The sequence below is a fragment of the Pleurodeles waltl genome, chromosome 8 (genome assembly GCF_031143425.1).
Source record: "Pleurodeles waltl isolate 20211129_DDA chromosome 8, aPleWal1.hap1.20221129, whole genome shotgun sequence".
In the NCBI taxonomy this organism is placed as follows: Eukaryota; Metazoa; Chordata; class Amphibia; order Caudata; family Salamandridae; genus Pleurodeles; species Pleurodeles waltl.
The window spans coordinates 1,185,226,259-1,185,244,361 of NC_090447.1; the positions used below are offsets into that span (position 1 = coordinate 1,185,226,259).

An 18,103-nucleotide genomic window follows, 5' to 3' on the forward strand; every position below is an offset into this window, starting at 1 on the left:
ATGGATTTTCTTTTTTTTTATGTTGGGCAAGGCAACTGTGGAAGGAACACTGGGGACTACTGTGAAAGTTAAAATGGTTCTAGGATGTTAGAAACAACACTCCCTGGCCTTGCAAGCAGTCGTATGTGGTAGTCCCATAGGTATCATAAGTTACACTTTAACGATTCTGTAATATCTCTGTAGGAGTTCCTGTGTACTTGCCTTAAGGTGCTACCCTCTGTAATACCCATGGAGTCAGATGCTTTAAACAGTTGGAAGATGCTATTTTGGCCTCTTGTGACTGATCTACTTGAAACTGGGAGTCTTATTTTTCACCACTGCAAAAGAGGCTTTTAAGCCAATCAGGCTGTCTTTGATGGATATTTCCAGAGTTAAGTGCAAACATCCACTTGTCCCATCCCTTCTATATATACATGTCTATGGATTACAAGTAACAATGATAAAAAGCTGGCGATAGGGACAGTGGTGGTATGAAGCAGGGGATTGTGCTAATAAAGCCCAGAGGAATAATTAGTAGCCTTAACTGTTATCTGCCCCCATGGTACCAGCCCTAATACAGTGTCCATGGTGCTACTGGGTTTCATCTATGACCTTTTCACACAACCTGCCACTGTCAAAACAGATCTGAAAAAAGGTGACAAGATGTACTAGAGACAAAGTAAGTCAAGACTTCATCAACATTTTCCACATTTCAGAAGAGGCTGGCTTGTCATTCTGCATGGTGATTATTGACCTGGTGAGTACAGACACACCAAGCAGAACGTGTCCCGCCTAGCCCCTCAACTACCAGGCAGCCATACAGTTCAGGTTGTGCAGCATTCACCTATCCAGCGCGGGACAAAGTGGGAAAGACAACAAAGCCCCTTCCACTGAAGCCAAAAGCAACAGGGCAGCCAGAACAACCTGCTTGTCTGCCAAGCCAGGGGCACATCATTGCGTAATAAACTGCACCATGTGATCGCATGAGGAAGCAAGGATGATTGTGTAGCTACATCCTCTATACCTTCCTCCCACAGCACCACCCACTGGCACAACCCCTCACCAAATCTGATAGTGACTTGTCCTGTCATAATCTCTTGGTCAATTCAAATTGTTGCCATTCGAAAGATCAGTTGTTCTTTATGGGGACCACTGTCCAAACAGCACATGATAGGTCACACCAAGTCCGGAACATCTCAGAGAAGAAACCCAGCCAGCTTAGTTTAGAAGACAAGGCATAATAGACTCATGTGCCTCCTTCTTGCTCAGCTGCCTATGTACGTTTAGTGGAACAGGAAGATGAGAAATTCACCCCTATGTGCAGCGCTTGATTTCCTGTAATGCTTTCTTCTTGCAACTGTCTTTTTCTAACAGGTGTGTTGTCAATATTATTAGTAACAACATTTATTAAGCGCTTACCACAGCAGTAATTTCTGACACACAAAGAACTACAGCAGAGAGTGAGGCTACAAGTTGATTGGATGGTGGTGGTAGTTTTTTGGGAAATGCTGGACTATGAGAACTGACAGAATGAATGATCTTTTTCCTATATTGATTATAGCTTCTCATCGCCAGGGCCAGAAAGGCCATTCATGACCCAGGCCCCTTATCCTGTACCAAAAACAATTAGACATTTTTAAATTAAAGAAACCTTCTTTGTCTTTATCAAGAATGAAGCAGCTGACATGCAAACACTATTACATGGCGCAACATGCCAGCTGTTGGGTTTTCTCTTTCGTTGGAGGACGTTTTGTTTTAAATTTTGAATCAGGTGTTGATGGAATCTCACAAAATGGAAGATGTGTCCAGCCGACGAAAAAACTTCTGTTCGGCCTAATCTTCCCTCCTCCTCCTCCCAAGTTCCATTTCTCATATTGTTCTGAAAGTTGGGAAAATGTTTGTTAAACGAGAAATGCCACTTTTCTTGAAGTGGGCAATGAATGTTCTTTCCCTTTTTCTATATTTTAGATGCCATTTGTGCTTTGAAAATTCACAACTTTCCTCCTCCATGACACCTTCACTTCAGCCTACTGATTTTAAACTTGGCCTTCCTTTTGGCCAAGAATTAATGACAAATGCCTTATTTACTTGCCTTCATTGCCCGAATTATATCCTTTAAATAACGTTCTGTGATGGATCCTTGCTACCTATTGTATTATAATGTCCTTATGTAAAGCACTCTGACATTTTCGGGAATTGTCCATGCTACAAAAAACTGCAAATTATATAGGCCCGGTTTAAGGCATAGAGCCGAAACGCATAGGCCGTTTCGTTTTTCAATGTGTTTTGCACTTTAAAAAAAGATTTTGGCACACCTAGAGTGAAATAAAATGAATACATCGTAAAATTGGACTAGGTGCCGTTTGTGTATGTATATATATATATATATATATATATATATATATATATATATATATATATGCAAAACAAAGTTGTTCTCCGGACAAAAGCGCACACTCAACAGGTTGCAGTTTATTTTGGAAAGCAGCAAAGCCAGTAACATTCAAAGAATTCTTTACACATTTTCCAGGCCTTACGCTTTTCAGACATCTCGTCCTTGGTCACAGGCCAAATGCTTGGGTTGAGCAAATGATTGCAGGCACCTGATTACTTGATGAAATGCTCTGGTGAGTTAAACAATGCATCCTTGTGTGTGTTTATATATATACATATATATAAACACACACACACACACACATATATATATATACATATATATATTTTTTGAGTAAATGAGATTAACATTTAGTGACACTGTCAACTTCAGTACTTCATACTATCGAAAAACGAAACATATGCAGGTAGCCAGTATGTGGTTATACTAATGTAATAATTTTCCGATTGTAGGTCAAATATAATAAAACTGCTTCTAAGGAAATGAGCGTGTTTTTTCCCCCCACATTAACATACGAAGTCCAATATGCTGTAAAGGTTGGACATATTAGTCAGTCTTCAAAAAGTATTATTAAGTCAATGGCATCTGTGGCTATGAAGGCAGTGTGCCAAGTCAGGTCTGTTCGTTGAAAAATAAATACACCTAGCGAATGATATACCTGTTAACCATTTTCACAACATAATCTCCTCCTCTGTCTTTTCCTAAATTGCCGGCCTAGGGGGCATTCCTGCACTAGCGCATCGTCTCTTCGAAGACGGCAGGTTTGAGACAGATACCTCAGCCAAACAGCTGCTCTTTATTTTGACAGATGGGACTCCTCGGGCTAAGCAAAAATAAAGGTGAGCGTTCCAGTACTGAGAAAGCCTGCAGAGTAGTAATAATAAAAAAAAGATGACGTCTCGCTGCAGGTGCACATTTCAATTTATATTTCACGTGAAATTTTCCCAGTCAACAAAAGCGCATGCAAAGATGTTGTCCTGCCTAGGTGCCTCCTCTGTGGGTAAATGTTCAAAGGCTGAGAGAATTAAGGTACAAAGAGAAAAAAAACATAAGTAGAAGACTTAACAGAGACCTGATCCCTCAACCAGGCGATGTGACAACCCACACTTGACTCGGAAATCCAAGCATTTGGGGTATTCAATTGATTGGCTGCATAAAATATACCATGCCTGTAAGGTTTTTCTGTTGTAATTGGAATTTGTGCAAAAAAAAAATCAGAATTCCAAGGAGTCTAGATAATTAGATGATGTCTAAAAATAAATAGATTGTTTCTCTTAGAATTATGAAAATTTAAAAAAGCCATGAATATAATCAAATAAACAATTTGCCATGAAAAGCAGTACATAATACATGAGCACACATTTATTAATTTTAGCAACTCTCCAGGTTTATGGACCAGCTACAATTAAAGACATTTCCCCCCCCCCCTAAAAAGTCTTCAAGTTGTGTATTGGGTCACAAGAACCCTTACCAATAAGTGAAATCCCTTATTTCCCAATTAGTCAAAGAGTTTCAGTTAGAGAAAGCTTATTCATGGACTTCTAAGAATCAATGGAACAACCTGATATTGACAAGAACTTCTTACACAAGGATTACCAGTCTTCTATTTGCACTTTTTCAGTCACCTAGGTACTTGTATTCCACAGTACGGAACAGTAATACGTCTCTATCTTCTCCTTCATAGATGTATCCATCTCTGTATATGGTATTTCTGGAGCTTAAACCTAGCCTAACGGCAGTGGAGTGTTGCACATGGTCAAAGACCAGCATAAAGTCAATGAGTAATAAGAAAGGAAGCTGGGTTGTAGAAAGTTAATGCATTGTGATGTAGTATTCTTTAAAGAGACAAGTCTTCAACTCCTTCCTAAATTGGAGCAGCATTCTGGTGGATATGGGACATGTTTTTCAAGGTCCTGGGGGCATAGACTGAAAAGGCCTGCTGTCTTGTTTTTTTTTATTTTACAGTTCTTAGTCTTCAGATTGATGGTATCCTAGCTGTGAGTGTACAGAGGAAAACCAGAGATAGCGAGTTTATCTGCAAGGTAAGCAGGTGTGCTAAGTAGATAATGGGAGCCAATGGAGTTTTCATGTTTCTTCAGGCCCTGGATGAGACGTGCTGCACAATTTAGGATGCCTCTAAGAGGTGTCAGGGTAGAGTCTGGGGGGCCTCAGATTAGATCACTATCCCATCGAGATGTGAGATTATGAGGGCTTGAACAGCAGTTCTGACCACTTCTAAAAGAAACAGTACGACTACCTATAAAGAGGGACACTGTATCATGCTATCTGTTATTTGGCAATGTGTTCCTGGAGGGTGAGATTGGTGTCCTGGTGAATTCTAGTGACTTCCCATTCAGCAAAAGATGGGGGTTCAAAGCCTTCACAGTTTATCGCATTGAGCCAGGTTTGTACTGCATCTTGTTTGTTGTTCTTGGTTAGGATGAGCTGCAGGTAGAAGATGAACATACAGGTCTGAAAAATATGCAATCAGTATTTGAGATACTGGATGTCTGAATAAGAGTAACGTTGCAAGAAGCATTGTGTATCATATGCTACTGGGGAGACTTCATACTGTTACCTGTAAGTAGAGCACCAAGTGGCTCTATGTAAAAGCTGAAGATGACAGCAGACAGTATGGAACACTGGGGGACGCCACATGTAATAGTGATCTTTTGTGACCTGGAAGTTCTCATGTGAACAAACTGCTGTCAGTTGAATCAGTGGAAGGAGAACTAGTGAAGGGCATTGCTGCTGAAGCCCATTTGAGACCCTGAGGTGTGTAGGATGGTGGCATGTCCAACTGTGTCGAAAGCAGCGGAGAGGTCTAGCAATATCAGGAGGTAGGGGTCATCTTCACCCGTGGTCAAGAGAGCATCATCTACGATGTGCAAGGTACTGGTTTCTGTGCTCAGAATGCTCTGAAGTCAGACTGGTAGTCGTAGAGGAGATAGCACATATGTGATCTCAGAGCTGAACACAGACTACTGTTTTAATGATCTTACCTATAAACGGTAGGTAAGTGATGGGCCAATAGTTGGTGAGGTCATCACGAGTTAATGTACATTTCTTTAAGATTGGGAGGATCTGGCCTGGCTTCAGAGCATCTGGAAAGATGCCTTGAGTGAGGGAAGTGTTGACAATGGCAATTAGTGGTAACAGAGCATTTACAAAGAAAGCTATGATGAAGAACAACAGTAAGACTTCATATTCGTAGTAAGTGGAGGTGAGTATGTCTGCAAAATCTGGGAGAGAAAGGGCCTTGATTGCGGGAATCTACAGGAAGGAGAGGGTGTAAGTCATGAAGTAGTCTTGGTGTTGCAATGGGCTATTGGGTCTTTCGTACTTTTCACTGAAGAAGTGTTTGATGGAATTGCAGTTCTCCGTGGAGTGAAGAATAGGTGGGTCTGGCAGAGGGTTGAAGCAGTACTTGATTGTCTTGAACAGGGTTCTTCTGTTAGTGGCTTCATTGATGGTGCTGGTAAAGCACTTTGCTTTGGCTGATGTGATAAGCGGTCTGCGTGTTCAGCAGAGGGATCAAGAGGAGTTCCTTTCATGCCAGCCTTAAGCAATGACCAGGATTTCTGCCTAGGTGTTTGTTGTCTTCTTGAAGTCTCCCTTTTCCCATTATTTTGTTACTCTAGGGCTACTGTTATATGGTATGTATCTTTTATGACCTCATGGCCAGAATTCCACAAGTGTTCAGAGAGTTAGTGAGTAGTATGCAAGGATGTTCTTCCATTTGCCGTAGGAGCAGGTTGCAAGTCTGAGAATATTCTACTTCACATTTATCTCCTATAAGTAGGTAAAATAGTGGTAACATAGTCGTAAAGTATTAACTTTACATCTGGGCCAAAATCACACTATCACCATCTTGTAAAACTGATCACAGCAAACCTCTGCTTAAATCTAGAGTTAACTTGATAAGTAGTTGCCTTTCAATGTGGCGGTGTGTAAAATGTTCCTTTCTCCAGAATAACACTTGTCGGCCTTTTGTAAGAAACTATGCATGATACTTTGTTCCACTTCTCTAGTAATGCTGGCTGCTTGAGAAGTCTGGGAAGATAAAGGTTTGGTAGTCTTCGAAAACAACTTCTCCAGAGTAGCCAAGGAAAGGCCACTCTTCACAGAAGCCTATCGCAGCAATAATTAACAGTACCTTGAGACTGAAAGACGTCCTCTGGATTATGACAAATGTATTAAAACGCTTACCTGAGCACTATGTAAACAGCATGAAAAGATAATAATGATTTCATTGTCACACCTAGCCAGTACTCAAATTTTCAGTACCAATATCTAAGGCACTTTCCATCTATGTGTTATGATATTCTCTGTCAGTTATGTTAAGTATGACTGAATCCTCCAAAGCTCAAAACAAAGGGCACTTCCATTGTAGGCTGTTGTGCTAGGTGCAAAGGTTGTACACCCCAGATGGCTCTATAGTCTGTTCCTGCCATCCACTGTGTGCAGAAATTCCAATATATGGGAAAGCTTATGGCCCACACCACATCTGCGGGGTCCATGATGTCTCCATTTTCACCGGCCTGCTCTGTCCTCAAACAGCAGTTCCCCAGAGGGAAAGTCGAAGATGATTTTTCTGTCAGTACTGTTCTGTTCTGGATACAAACTTTGACAGTAATGAGGCAAAATGCTGTAACTCATGATCACCAGCAGGTGCTATTATTTCTGAATCTAAAGTACTGGGGGAAGTCGTCTGACATGGTAAGGATGGGGGAAGTGGTGAGGCTGACTGACTTACACAGGGCACAAATGAAGTCCATATCAGAAAGCTGACTACTTCTTGTGGAATTACAGAGGCCTGTTGAGAAGGCCTTAATGTTGAAGGTCATGATAAACAGGAAGACTGCAACCTTGGAAGCCAAAAAGATGTGCAACTGGTTTGACAAATTCTTGAAGCTTAAGGAGTCTGTTATGTGCACTGACATCGAACCTTTCTGGAGCTAACATATAGAGGAGTCTAACCCTACTATGTTGTCAGGTGGCCACTAATTCTCTCTAGAGCCTCTCTGTTGGTTCAATGGTAGTAAACTTACCCGAGGTCCCAATCAACATCAGCTGTGGATGGATGCTGGACATGGCAACTGATAAGTTAGGTTTTCTTGTATTTTAGGGAATATGCCTCCATTTCATTTCTTACTCTGTCATAGTTATTCTACCCCCCCCCTCCTAACTGGGTATCAGGCCACTGGCTACTGCTAAGACCTTTGGTGTATACATAACACAAACAGTGGGAATTATGTTGCAAAATGGTACCATGTTCTTTTATGCTGTTCAGGACTACTGCTCTAGTGTACTGTTGTGTAATTACCAACAATGTATTGGCTGAAAGAGGGCAGCCCAGTGACCCACTAAATGTTTGCAGTGCAGTGGGCTAATCACAAATGTGAAAAACACTACAAGCAAGCAATGGGTCGAAGGGGGTGGCCAGAGCCAATCTCTATGCATATTTTGTCTTCATTACAGGAGCTCCAACAGAGAGCTAGTACAGTCTTTACACAGATCTAATAAGGTGGGGGGAACACATAGGCAGCTTTACACCGATTGGCTGTGGCAAGCAGTGGAAATAAGGTGGGCAAGATACAAAATAAAGAGCAGTCTTCTTTAGATGATCAGCAGTACACATTTCTCCTCAGTAAGGTGGTTTCACTGTGTATCTAATTGCTGTATATGTAATAATTAGCTCTAGGTTCATGAATGTAGAGTGAGAAATGGAGGTGACACAATGAAGGCATGAGGGTGGGAGTGGACACCCATTATCTGAGCCATGAAAATTAAATGGGTATCACCGCATCCTTTGGTGATAACAAGGTCTCCTCCCATACCTTGTTCCTTACGAGGTTGTCGCTCCTGGAGGCTTACCAGAAAGGAACTCTGATTCTTTTGTGTCTTCTTCCTTTTCTTCCTCCTTGGCATCTTCCTCCTCCTTCTTGTACTCTGTAAGTGATTGGTTTACTTCTTGTTCCTGAGTGTGGGCATTCTGCTCATCTACAACTGCAGGGAATGGCAAAAAAAACAAATGTTATAGGAAAGAGTAAACTGTTAGCAGCAAAACACCCTTTACATTCACCAAGCTCTTAGCACACATCCAGACAGACCATTATATCTCGTATGAACTTCAGTTCACTACAAACAACTGTTTTAGTAACAAAAGCAAATTGCCATATTAGACAATGTACAGCAACTCGTCATAGGAAGACGAATGTGCTCTGGCTAAGTGCGTCAGGGGTAATGTTCTTAACCCTTATGCAACATAAAATCACCATCTTTTGTCATCCAGTTGTTATGATCGTGCTGAAACACCTACCAATTACCAAAATCTATGTTGAATATTAATGCCACCAACGCTTGGAGGCTATTTTTAACGAAGCATATATGCACATTTATTTTTCTTCTGTTTTTGTGTTTCCACATGAAGTGAAAGGCACGTGATGGAGACTGCGCGAAGAGTCTGGTAATTTGGAGACTTGTGAAGGTTCCGCCTATGAAGTGAAATTCTATTCCTGGCCCTACTTGCACAACTGTGCCCGTCGAGAACGTTAGGTACCTGTAACATTCGGTTGCCAGCGTTTGTATCTTCTTTAATTAAAGCTTCACACCACTAGAATGACCTCATGTCATCAGTGGAAAATCTTTTCACACCTTAATAACTGTGCTGTGTTCTTTTGACTTGTAGTGTCTGTGGTACAGACAGAGTTGTGATGCACAAAGAATGCAAAACCTCGCACCTAAAACTGCACCGGCTTCACTTACAACAGCACGAAGATAAGAGAGCGCATTAGCGAGGATAACTGGCGAGTCACCTGTAACCTTAGATAAATGAATACGTTGGAGAACGTGTATTGCAGGAAAAAGGTTGGTTAAGTGACAATTGACTCCGTTGTGCCACAACCCGACAATCCGAAAATAAAGTAACATTTGTGGAATCCTCGTTTGCCCAGGGATGCTTCGCAGGGTCCAGTAGGAATGATGTTATCCAGTGCTGAACATGAAAAGTCATATTCATGTTAATTTTTTTTAAGAAAGCCTCAAACCGAATTGGCAAAGGTAGAATTTGGAATTTTAAAACGCATGACTACAAGTTGCTTACAAGCAGAGTGATACGTAAAACTGAATGTATACGCCTCAGAATTGTAGAATCGTATCCAAATAGTACTCAAGAAATCTTATAGCACTGGGAGAGCATAAAAGGTGTGCTGCGGGAAATAAAAAACCAAGAAAGAAGACTTAAAAAACAAAATGTTGATGTGGGATTCACAAATATTACTTCACAGAAATGTTGGGTAATTTCTAACAACTACTTCATCATGAAAAACACAAAGTATGCACCTAAGGCGCGAGCACGGCTGTCACAAACACTTCTACTGAGAGCACTGATAATGACAGTTACTTTCTAGGACAATAAAATTACAGACGAGTGAGCTCTGGTTAGAAATAACAATTATACACTGCAGACTCCACTCTCTCTAGGCACCGTGTAGTGGTGTGCTGAAGAATAAACGAAGGGTGGTTTCTGTAAACAATAAAAAAAATATCTGAAATATTTGTATGATCCACTGCCATTAAATGTAATAAAACTAAAGCGCACTATTAAACTACATTACATTTGTAGACATATTGCTTACATTAAAAAAAAAAGATTAAACCATCCTGCTTAATTAGCACTGGCCCTTACGCCCCATCCATAGCTAAAGCTTTGGGCATCAAATCCCCACTAACAGAGAACTGAGGTCCCCTCCATCTGATGAGTGGAGCCCTCTTAGGAAATGTATAATTAATGTCCCATTCGAAGTAATGGGGGAATATTTCACATGTAATTATGAATACTGTGGAGTTTGGTAGTTCAGCAGAGTGCAGATTTAACACAGTATTGTGAATTCTAATGATCCGAATTGCATAGCTCGGTAAAACCACATCGAGCCCAGTTGCAAGCTGCGAAACTCAGAATTCTGTTTTTCCCCCACCAGCTTTCACCGTTTTACTGGTAAGGTGAGTATGGCGAAAACCGCATGCAGATCAATCACCATGATATGGTCATTTTGGTTGAAACAAAAAAACCTTATTCAAGAGAAACAATGTTGGAACTTAAAATATGGAAAGTCTCACACTTTCTGTTATATTACATCAATGAACTCAAGTATGAGAGACACTTTGATAGCAAACTAGCAAAGTAGTCTATGACAAAGACGCTTTAATAAATAGCACTTTACCGTGCTACACTGAAAGCTTGTATTATCCAAGTACACCAGTCTGTGGTTGATGGTATCTTGGAATCCTGAAATACTCCCATTATTCTCGAGGGTGGCAGTGAAAGGTGGTCGCCTAAAACTTCAGAAGGAAGTCTGCAAAGACCATTAATGCTCAGCTGGCATGCCAGACGTTACATCCATCTGTGTAGCACTAATATTCCTGGGTGGAGTGGGTGAAGAAAGCTAACATACCCAATGAGAGTTGAATCTTTATTGATTCCATATCAGCTGTGGCTCCACATTTAAATAACAATATTAGCAAAACAAACAAATACGTATCAGAATTAAACAAGGACATTAAAACTCAACCTGTGGGAAAGCCAACAGGCCTCGCCTTTGAAATGTGTTAGTCCATATTTTGCCTTTGCCAGTGCTTGTTGTCAATGCTGAACAACATCAACTGTAGGAAAAATAAGTTGCGTAAATGCTTCTCGCTGATCCTGAACAGCATCAGTTTAAAAAACAAAATAGCCAAAATGGCCGGAACAGTCTAACATCTCTCTGAGGGGTTATCCTTCAATTACAGGACACAAGAGTGGGGTCTGTAAGTTGTGTGCTTAAAGTTTTGATAAAAAACCTATGTATAAAAAATTTCCATTTGTCATTAAGGATGATACTAACTGCAGCCATAAACATCTTATTTATGTCATCTGGTGTTCTTGTAATGACAACTACATAGTGCAAACCACACAAGTAAAGTGCAGAATTTTAAAAGATAAAAGCCAAAATAAGGTCAAGATTATTACAGTTCCACTGGTAACCCACTACCATAGCATGGCCATACAGAGAACGACATTCAAAGGCAAGTAATAGAAGTAGTAAGACCACCTGTATAAAGTTGAGTGCCGCTGGCCTGATCGACTAACTCAATAAATGATTTTCAGGAGGAATGAGACTGTATTATTAAGGTATGAACAGCTTTAAGAAGCGACTGTTCACAGAATTTTCTCTCTGCTAATTCTAATTCTAAGAGCTCACTATAAAAAATATGCATGGCGGATGCTATGATAATGAGTGTTATGTCCTCTACTTATGGACATCTACGATGCGGTCTTAGAAATCTATAGGTCCGTTCCTCTATGTGATATACCTTTCGGAAGATAGCATTCAAGCTTGACATTGGCTCTACTGCAATCTATTTGAGACTAATATTAATGATGTCCCTCCTTTGCAGACTATATACAATAGAACACCACTCTCCTCCAGCAGACAACACTTTCAAACATTTTTTGTAGCACATGTTGTGAACCTCCATAGTCAGTCTTTTTCCTCTTTCCTTTGAAAAATATTGCTTCCATTTCTTAAAAAAATACCCGACAATACACAGTCACTATCTTTCAACTGTTACAACTTTAAAATAGTCCTTTGAAATAAATTTTTGGTCCATTCCGACGTTTGCCGATTTATTTCTAGCACATATTTATTCAAGGTTTAAATGGCAGACTGCAGCTGTGTGCAAAGTTACATAATAGTTGTTTGTTTCTTTCTTTTGAAAGATACTTTTTTCATCCTTCAGTAAAATTGCCCAACATAAAATAGTCATTGTTTTATCATGTAACATTTTATAAATACTTTTCTAAAATATATATTTTATTCTTTCCAAAGTCTGTTGATTATCAGCATGAGCTTTACTCAGGGATAAAATGGTAGACCTCTGCCACATGCAACGTTCCTGAGACAACAGCTTGAAGTGAACATATGCGCTCGTGGAATGATTTGCACCCACACATGGTATCTAATAAGGGAATCCTCCAGAGATGCATTACTTTGTTTTTTTGTCTTTTCCTGTCATTTAATGCACCATTTCTGTTTTTCAGAGATTTGTTGGTGACTCAGAAATCAGTCAGTGCCATCTCTGCAAGCTGCTGTTCTACTTAGGTAAGCCATAGAATGGTTTAGTAATTTACTTTGTAATTTACGTAGATGAGATTCGTTTAGACTTACATATTCTACTGACTGGCAGCCATAATTTATGTATTTTGCCTTGTCTTCAAATAAACGTTTTAATAATTTGCTTGTACCTGAAGTGAGTTCAGTTTTAGAGATGCTTATAATTGACTCTGTATGCCTGATGATGACCCAGAAAAGTATGCAGTAATGGGTCGAAACACTGACTTTCTGTACTGACAGAATGAGTTATCAATCATAGATTGAGAGCACTAATAATGTTGGATTTTCTCTGTTTTCTTGCCAATGATGTTGCTATGTTTAGACGAGCACTTGAGCGTATGCACGGTTTCTTTTTAGAAATATGTACCTTTGATTTTTGTAATATTATTTATCGATACATTGCACTAAACTCACTAGCCTGGTCCTTGTATTTATTTACTGGCATACTGATTTCAAGAAGTGCAATAATGTAAATGTTTGCTAGAGAAACTCTGTAGTAAAAAAAAATTATAGGCCCTAGTGTGCTAATGTATACATCCATATGATGCTACAGCAGATTCTTTTTTTACTACTTTTGATTTGCAGTTTAGTTATTAGTTTGATTTTACACCCTATATGGCCCTATGTATTCCCATTCATGGATCATTTGCTCATTGTGCAATAGGATCCCAACTATACCTCACTAACATGGGCAGACAAGACAGGAACCAGTCTAGGGTTGCTTGTGTTGCATTCTGGAGGGTGCCTCACAAGGCAGTTCAGTGTGAGAATGTTCCATTGAGGTGCAGGATCAGGACTGATTTGCATAAGAGTTGGTTGAGGCTATTTACAAGCATGCTGCCCAAATTATTTTGTGTGTTTAAACACATTTCTATTTGACACCCATCCACAAAAGTGCCTGTATTGAATATACAGGAACAAGGGCAATCAAAAGTGAAACCGCTCTTCAGCCATTGGATGGCATCTTACTCCGAAATTAATTTTCTCTTTGTCTCAGGGCCTCTCTCTAGCTATTCTCTGCAAATCTACTTGAATAAAGTTCCCTTTCCACAACAGTACCCTATGTTTCCCAAGTTTGATTTTACAAGAATTGAAACGGTGAAAAATGTTGCTCAGAAGAGTGCATATTTTAAAAGAAATTGCACATGCCCAGATCCAGGATAGCTTACTTAATTTGCATCAACTCAAAAGCTATTTTCAATAGTGCTTGGATTGTTTTGATGGAAATCTAAAAACAGATGTCTGAAACCTAAAGAAAAAATAAACAACCAAAATTTAACAAGACCTCCATAAAAAAATTGTTTAATTAAAAAACAAAAGTATCAATCTCACTGCAAGAGAAATAACCATGGTTGAGAAAAAAGATGAGATGCAAATACAAATGAAAATTATCTTGACATTTTAGACCGCGCTTGCAAGACAGTGACAGTAGTAACATCCTAGTGTGAAGAGAGACAGGTTCTAGCCAGGTAATCAAAGAGCAAGGTCCAGCTGAGGCACATCCTTCATGCCTGTGTGGAGGTTGTCTCAAGAAAGAGAGTCCTGAAAATCACCAGGCCTAGATGGTCACAACCACCACAAAGATGCCTGCAATGTCAAGGGGATATAATCTATTAAATACCATTCTATGTGTGGAGGTATGCCAAGACAGTGTCATCACTGCCTCATAATATCATAGTCTCTGATGAGTCCTATTTCCAGCCGGTAAGAGACAGAGACATGCGTCCTCTTTGGTCCAGGTCAGAGTACTGACACAATTGCCCTAATTCCTCAACAGTTTGAACCATCTCCGTAGTCCTTCCAATTCCAAAAATATATCTGTTTGAAATTGCATTTGGACTTTGCCCCTAAGTATTATTCCAACTGGTAAGTTCAGTGAAGGCCCCATATCTTGTGGGAGAACCATCAACCGAAAATCTGAACTTGTGAAAAGCCATACAAAATGTTTCTGTATATTAGTAATCCTGGGAGGATTCATTGGGAGGCCAATTCCAACATCAGTAAACACCTTTCCTGAGGACTGTCATCTGAAACCCATTTAGAAGTAACAGGCTGATCCTTAAATTTGTCCAATGTCCTCGGCACAGCCCACTGGAGCCAGGACGGGCCTTGTAAACAGGCCAAAACTTTGTGGAGGAATCCAATGGCACTGTAAATGTCTCTTTTTCCTTGGGTGTGATACCTTATTTCTTTTTGGTACTGGTTTTCAGAAGACACTAAGATTCTTGAGTATTTGGAATTCTAGGCAGAATTTCAGTCATATGAGCTTAACTATATAAAGATGCCTCTTTGTACCCAGGGTGTTGAAATCCAAGGCAAAGAACAGATGTAAAATGGCAATGGAAACATCAAAATCCTCTCTATCTTCAAGATCCCAATGACCAGAACTTCTAAATTCTGGCATTGCCCAAGACTTCCATCAAGATGGTTATCAAAAATAACTGAAAAAGACCCCAAATGTCCCCATAATTCAAGGCACACCCTGGAGCTCGGTATTATTTTGAACTGCAGTGCCTTACGTTTTAACTGCTATGAATGTGTGGGGTGTAATATCTTGCTAAATGGTGCTAAAAATTTCATTTTTTTCAGGTGTTCTTTATTTGAACTATCCTATAGGTTAACATAGTAGCTATTATTTTTAAAGATTAGCTCTGACTGTACACTGCATTTTCCATTATAATCACCTGCCATACAGTATTGAAGTTCTAAACCTTCTTTACCACTTCCTAGAGTAGGCAATGGCACCTCGTCAGTGTCACCTTTGAAAAGTCATTCATGCAAGGGAGTACATATTTGATTAGGTGAGGAAAATGGTATAAGGCTCTGGGATGCAGCAGCAAACAACTAAACTCACCCCAGATACTGCATAGACACCAACAGCCACAAGGTCTACAGAAAAGGCTTGTAGTGTTAGGGCTGGCACACACTGCAAATTCCTGTACGGTCATGTTTAAATACTGTATTTTTACCAGATTGTCCCCATGGTATATGATCATCAAAGATCTGGAAAACTCAATGATTTATGAATGCAGTGACAAAAAGAAAAAAAACAATCAAAGCAGGGAAAGCTGCAAAAAATAGGAAAGCATTTAATGAGACAATGAGCCACTAACAGAAGAAAATAAAATGCTTCTGATGCATACACCTTTTTCTGCTTGTTCGATGATTTGCCTCACTGCCTTCTTCAAACTGTTGGCCCGAAGCATTAACTGCTCCCTGGGTTTGAAGATTTTCGGGGTGGAAGACTTGGTGATGCTCTCTGTTAAATGTTCTTTGCTTTCAGACAGGGAGTCTTCGCTTGAGAACTCCTCCTCGACCTCTTCCTCTACAATGGGGGGTGTTGACCGTGACAGTATGGGTGCTGCCTGGGCTTCAGTATGCAGAGCCTGGAGCAACAGGTCTAGCTTTTCGTTGAGTGCTGAGCACTAAAGTAGAAAGAAGTACATAAACATCAACTTGGAGACAACAGCTAATGCAAGTACATAATCATTTCAAACGTAGTTTCTACCAAGTTTTAACAGTTTAATTGAGGAACCAATTTTAATGTTCGGCATGTTCCAAAAAAAAAAAACATGAAATACTGTGTGCTGCTATTTATTTTTGGTGACATATGGCATTCGCGAATAGCTAGTGCAAATGCACTCTCACATTTGTAATTCAAAAATCTAATAGTGAATTATTAAAATAATATGTTGAGAATAAATATATTTAGAGTGCAAGACCATCTTTCCAAATGAAACACATTTCCAGACAGCCCTCTGCCAGTGCATCAAGCAGCCTCAACCACTGGGTGGGTGGATATCAAATGTAAACTTACAAGGCCTTCAGCCCATGGATTCACAGTCTATTGTAGCTACACCAGTGCTTAACTTGAGCCAGTGGCTGCAGGTGTGCCCACCTGCACTCGTTTTCTGGGGACTATGACTGATTTTTAATTATGAGACTGACCCAGAACAAGACAGAGAAAAGCAGCAAAGGGGGGAAGAGGAGAAAGACAGAACAGTGGTAAAGCAAGAAATAAGGGATTAAAAGGGACCTCTGATTGGGGATAAAAGACGCCTGTGATGAAATAAAGAATAGGCAGCCCTGGTATTCGGCAACCCTGGCATTTAGCAGTGGTGCCAGCAGGCTTGTTAGAAAAATCTGAACCCTGGCACTTATTCTTTCCAAAATTAAGAACCGAGCTGCAAAAAAAAAAAAAAAAAAAAGGGGAGACATAAGCTTATGAATGCTTCTTCCCAATGCAATAGAGCACTGCTCCCATTCATAACAAATGCAGTAATATGGTGCATACAGCTTTACAGAGCATTCACTAACATCAGAGCAAGAAGGTGACAGCTGTGTTTTTATTAACTGAGTAAGGTTCTGACTAGCAGGGCTCACAGAAATACAAGTATAACAAAAATAGGCGGAGACACATTTTAAGACTTATTAAATGCATCAATAATCCGTCAACAGAATTTCAGTCCACTCTTTTTATAGCTTAGTCTGGGCTTACTCAATACACAATGGAGAGAACGGCTTTGCTATATCAATAAATAAACACATTACTAACGGATTTAAAATTTACACTAAGATAAGACGGTTTTTGTAACATTTATACGAACTAACCCTCACCTTAACGGCCATTGCCTCAGCCTCTTCAGTATTTTCTAACGGTTTTTCATAGGTTTTCCCTACTTTGGCAACAAAATCTTTTACAGTTTCACACAATACTCTGTAATAAAAAAAGGAAAGTGTATGGTTAATAAAAACATTGTGCTGGAGATGGCGTGGGTAGAGATGGCAAACAGTGGAATTCAATACTTAACTGTTAAGATGAAGATGCTGTCAATGGCCTAATAATATAGAACCAAAAAAGCAAGTAAGTCACCTTCGGGATGGCGACGTCTCACAAATAGTGGTGGTTTATTTTATACTTTAACAAACTAATCTTGCAATGTATTAATATTCCGCTGCTACTGCCTAACTAGATCAATACAGCACTGAAATGCACGTTTGATAAGTGGCGAAGGTCGGGTCTCGTGGTACTGGCTCTCAGCATCAAATCACAAGCCCCAGATGTTCAAATCAGTTTTCAAGCATGTGCAAGAAAAAGAAGCCCATGCTGGACTATTTCTACAATGTCCTTGGACGACATTAGATTGGAAGTCACCTCAGACGCTCTCTGCGGTTTTATGCTGAGGTTCGGACACCAAAAATACTAAGATTCCCAGGAAAAAAAAGTTTCACTGTCAGAAGCTACGTTCATCCAATGTCGCACAAATGCCACGAGTAGAAAGGAAATGTTTGTGTGTGATTGAGGCATCTAAGGAAAGGAATACTCATAGCCGCGGCCATATTGACGGAACACTGCCCAGGTGTATAACACTGGCAAGAGTGAAATACAGATCTACAAACGGGGTATATAGAGCGTAAAAAACTTGTCAAACTTACTACAAAGAAATAGGCTTAAGGTTTGTAAGAAAGACTATAAATTACCATTTTCAAGCGTGGCAGGAATTGTGGCCAATGATGGCGAATCTTGCCTTTTAAAAGCGTTAGTGGTGCCCATGCTCTAGTACAATTACAGAGA

The 18,103-nt window shown here is 40.0% G+C and overlaps 1 protein-coding gene across 4 annotated transcripts in view; it reads right to left on the minus strand.

The window, feature by feature from the left end:
- DGKH (diacylglycerol kinase eta) overlaps positions 1-18,103 on the minus strand; it is a 661,954-nt gene that overhangs the window by 224,920 nt on the left and 418,931 nt on the right. For all 4 annotated transcript variants that reach the window (XM_069205429.1, XM_069205427.1, XM_069205431.1 and 1 more), the window contains 3 exons: positions 17,146-17,245; positions 15,674-15,953; positions 8,252-8,383 (listed from right to left, as the gene is read on the minus strand). In XM_069205429.1, the coding sequence (XP_069061530.1) occupies positions 8,252-8,383; positions 15,674-15,953; positions 17,146-17,245 (512 nt within the window). The remainder of the gene's footprint in view (positions 1-8,251; positions 8,384-15,673; positions 15,954-17,145; positions 17,246-18,103) is intronic.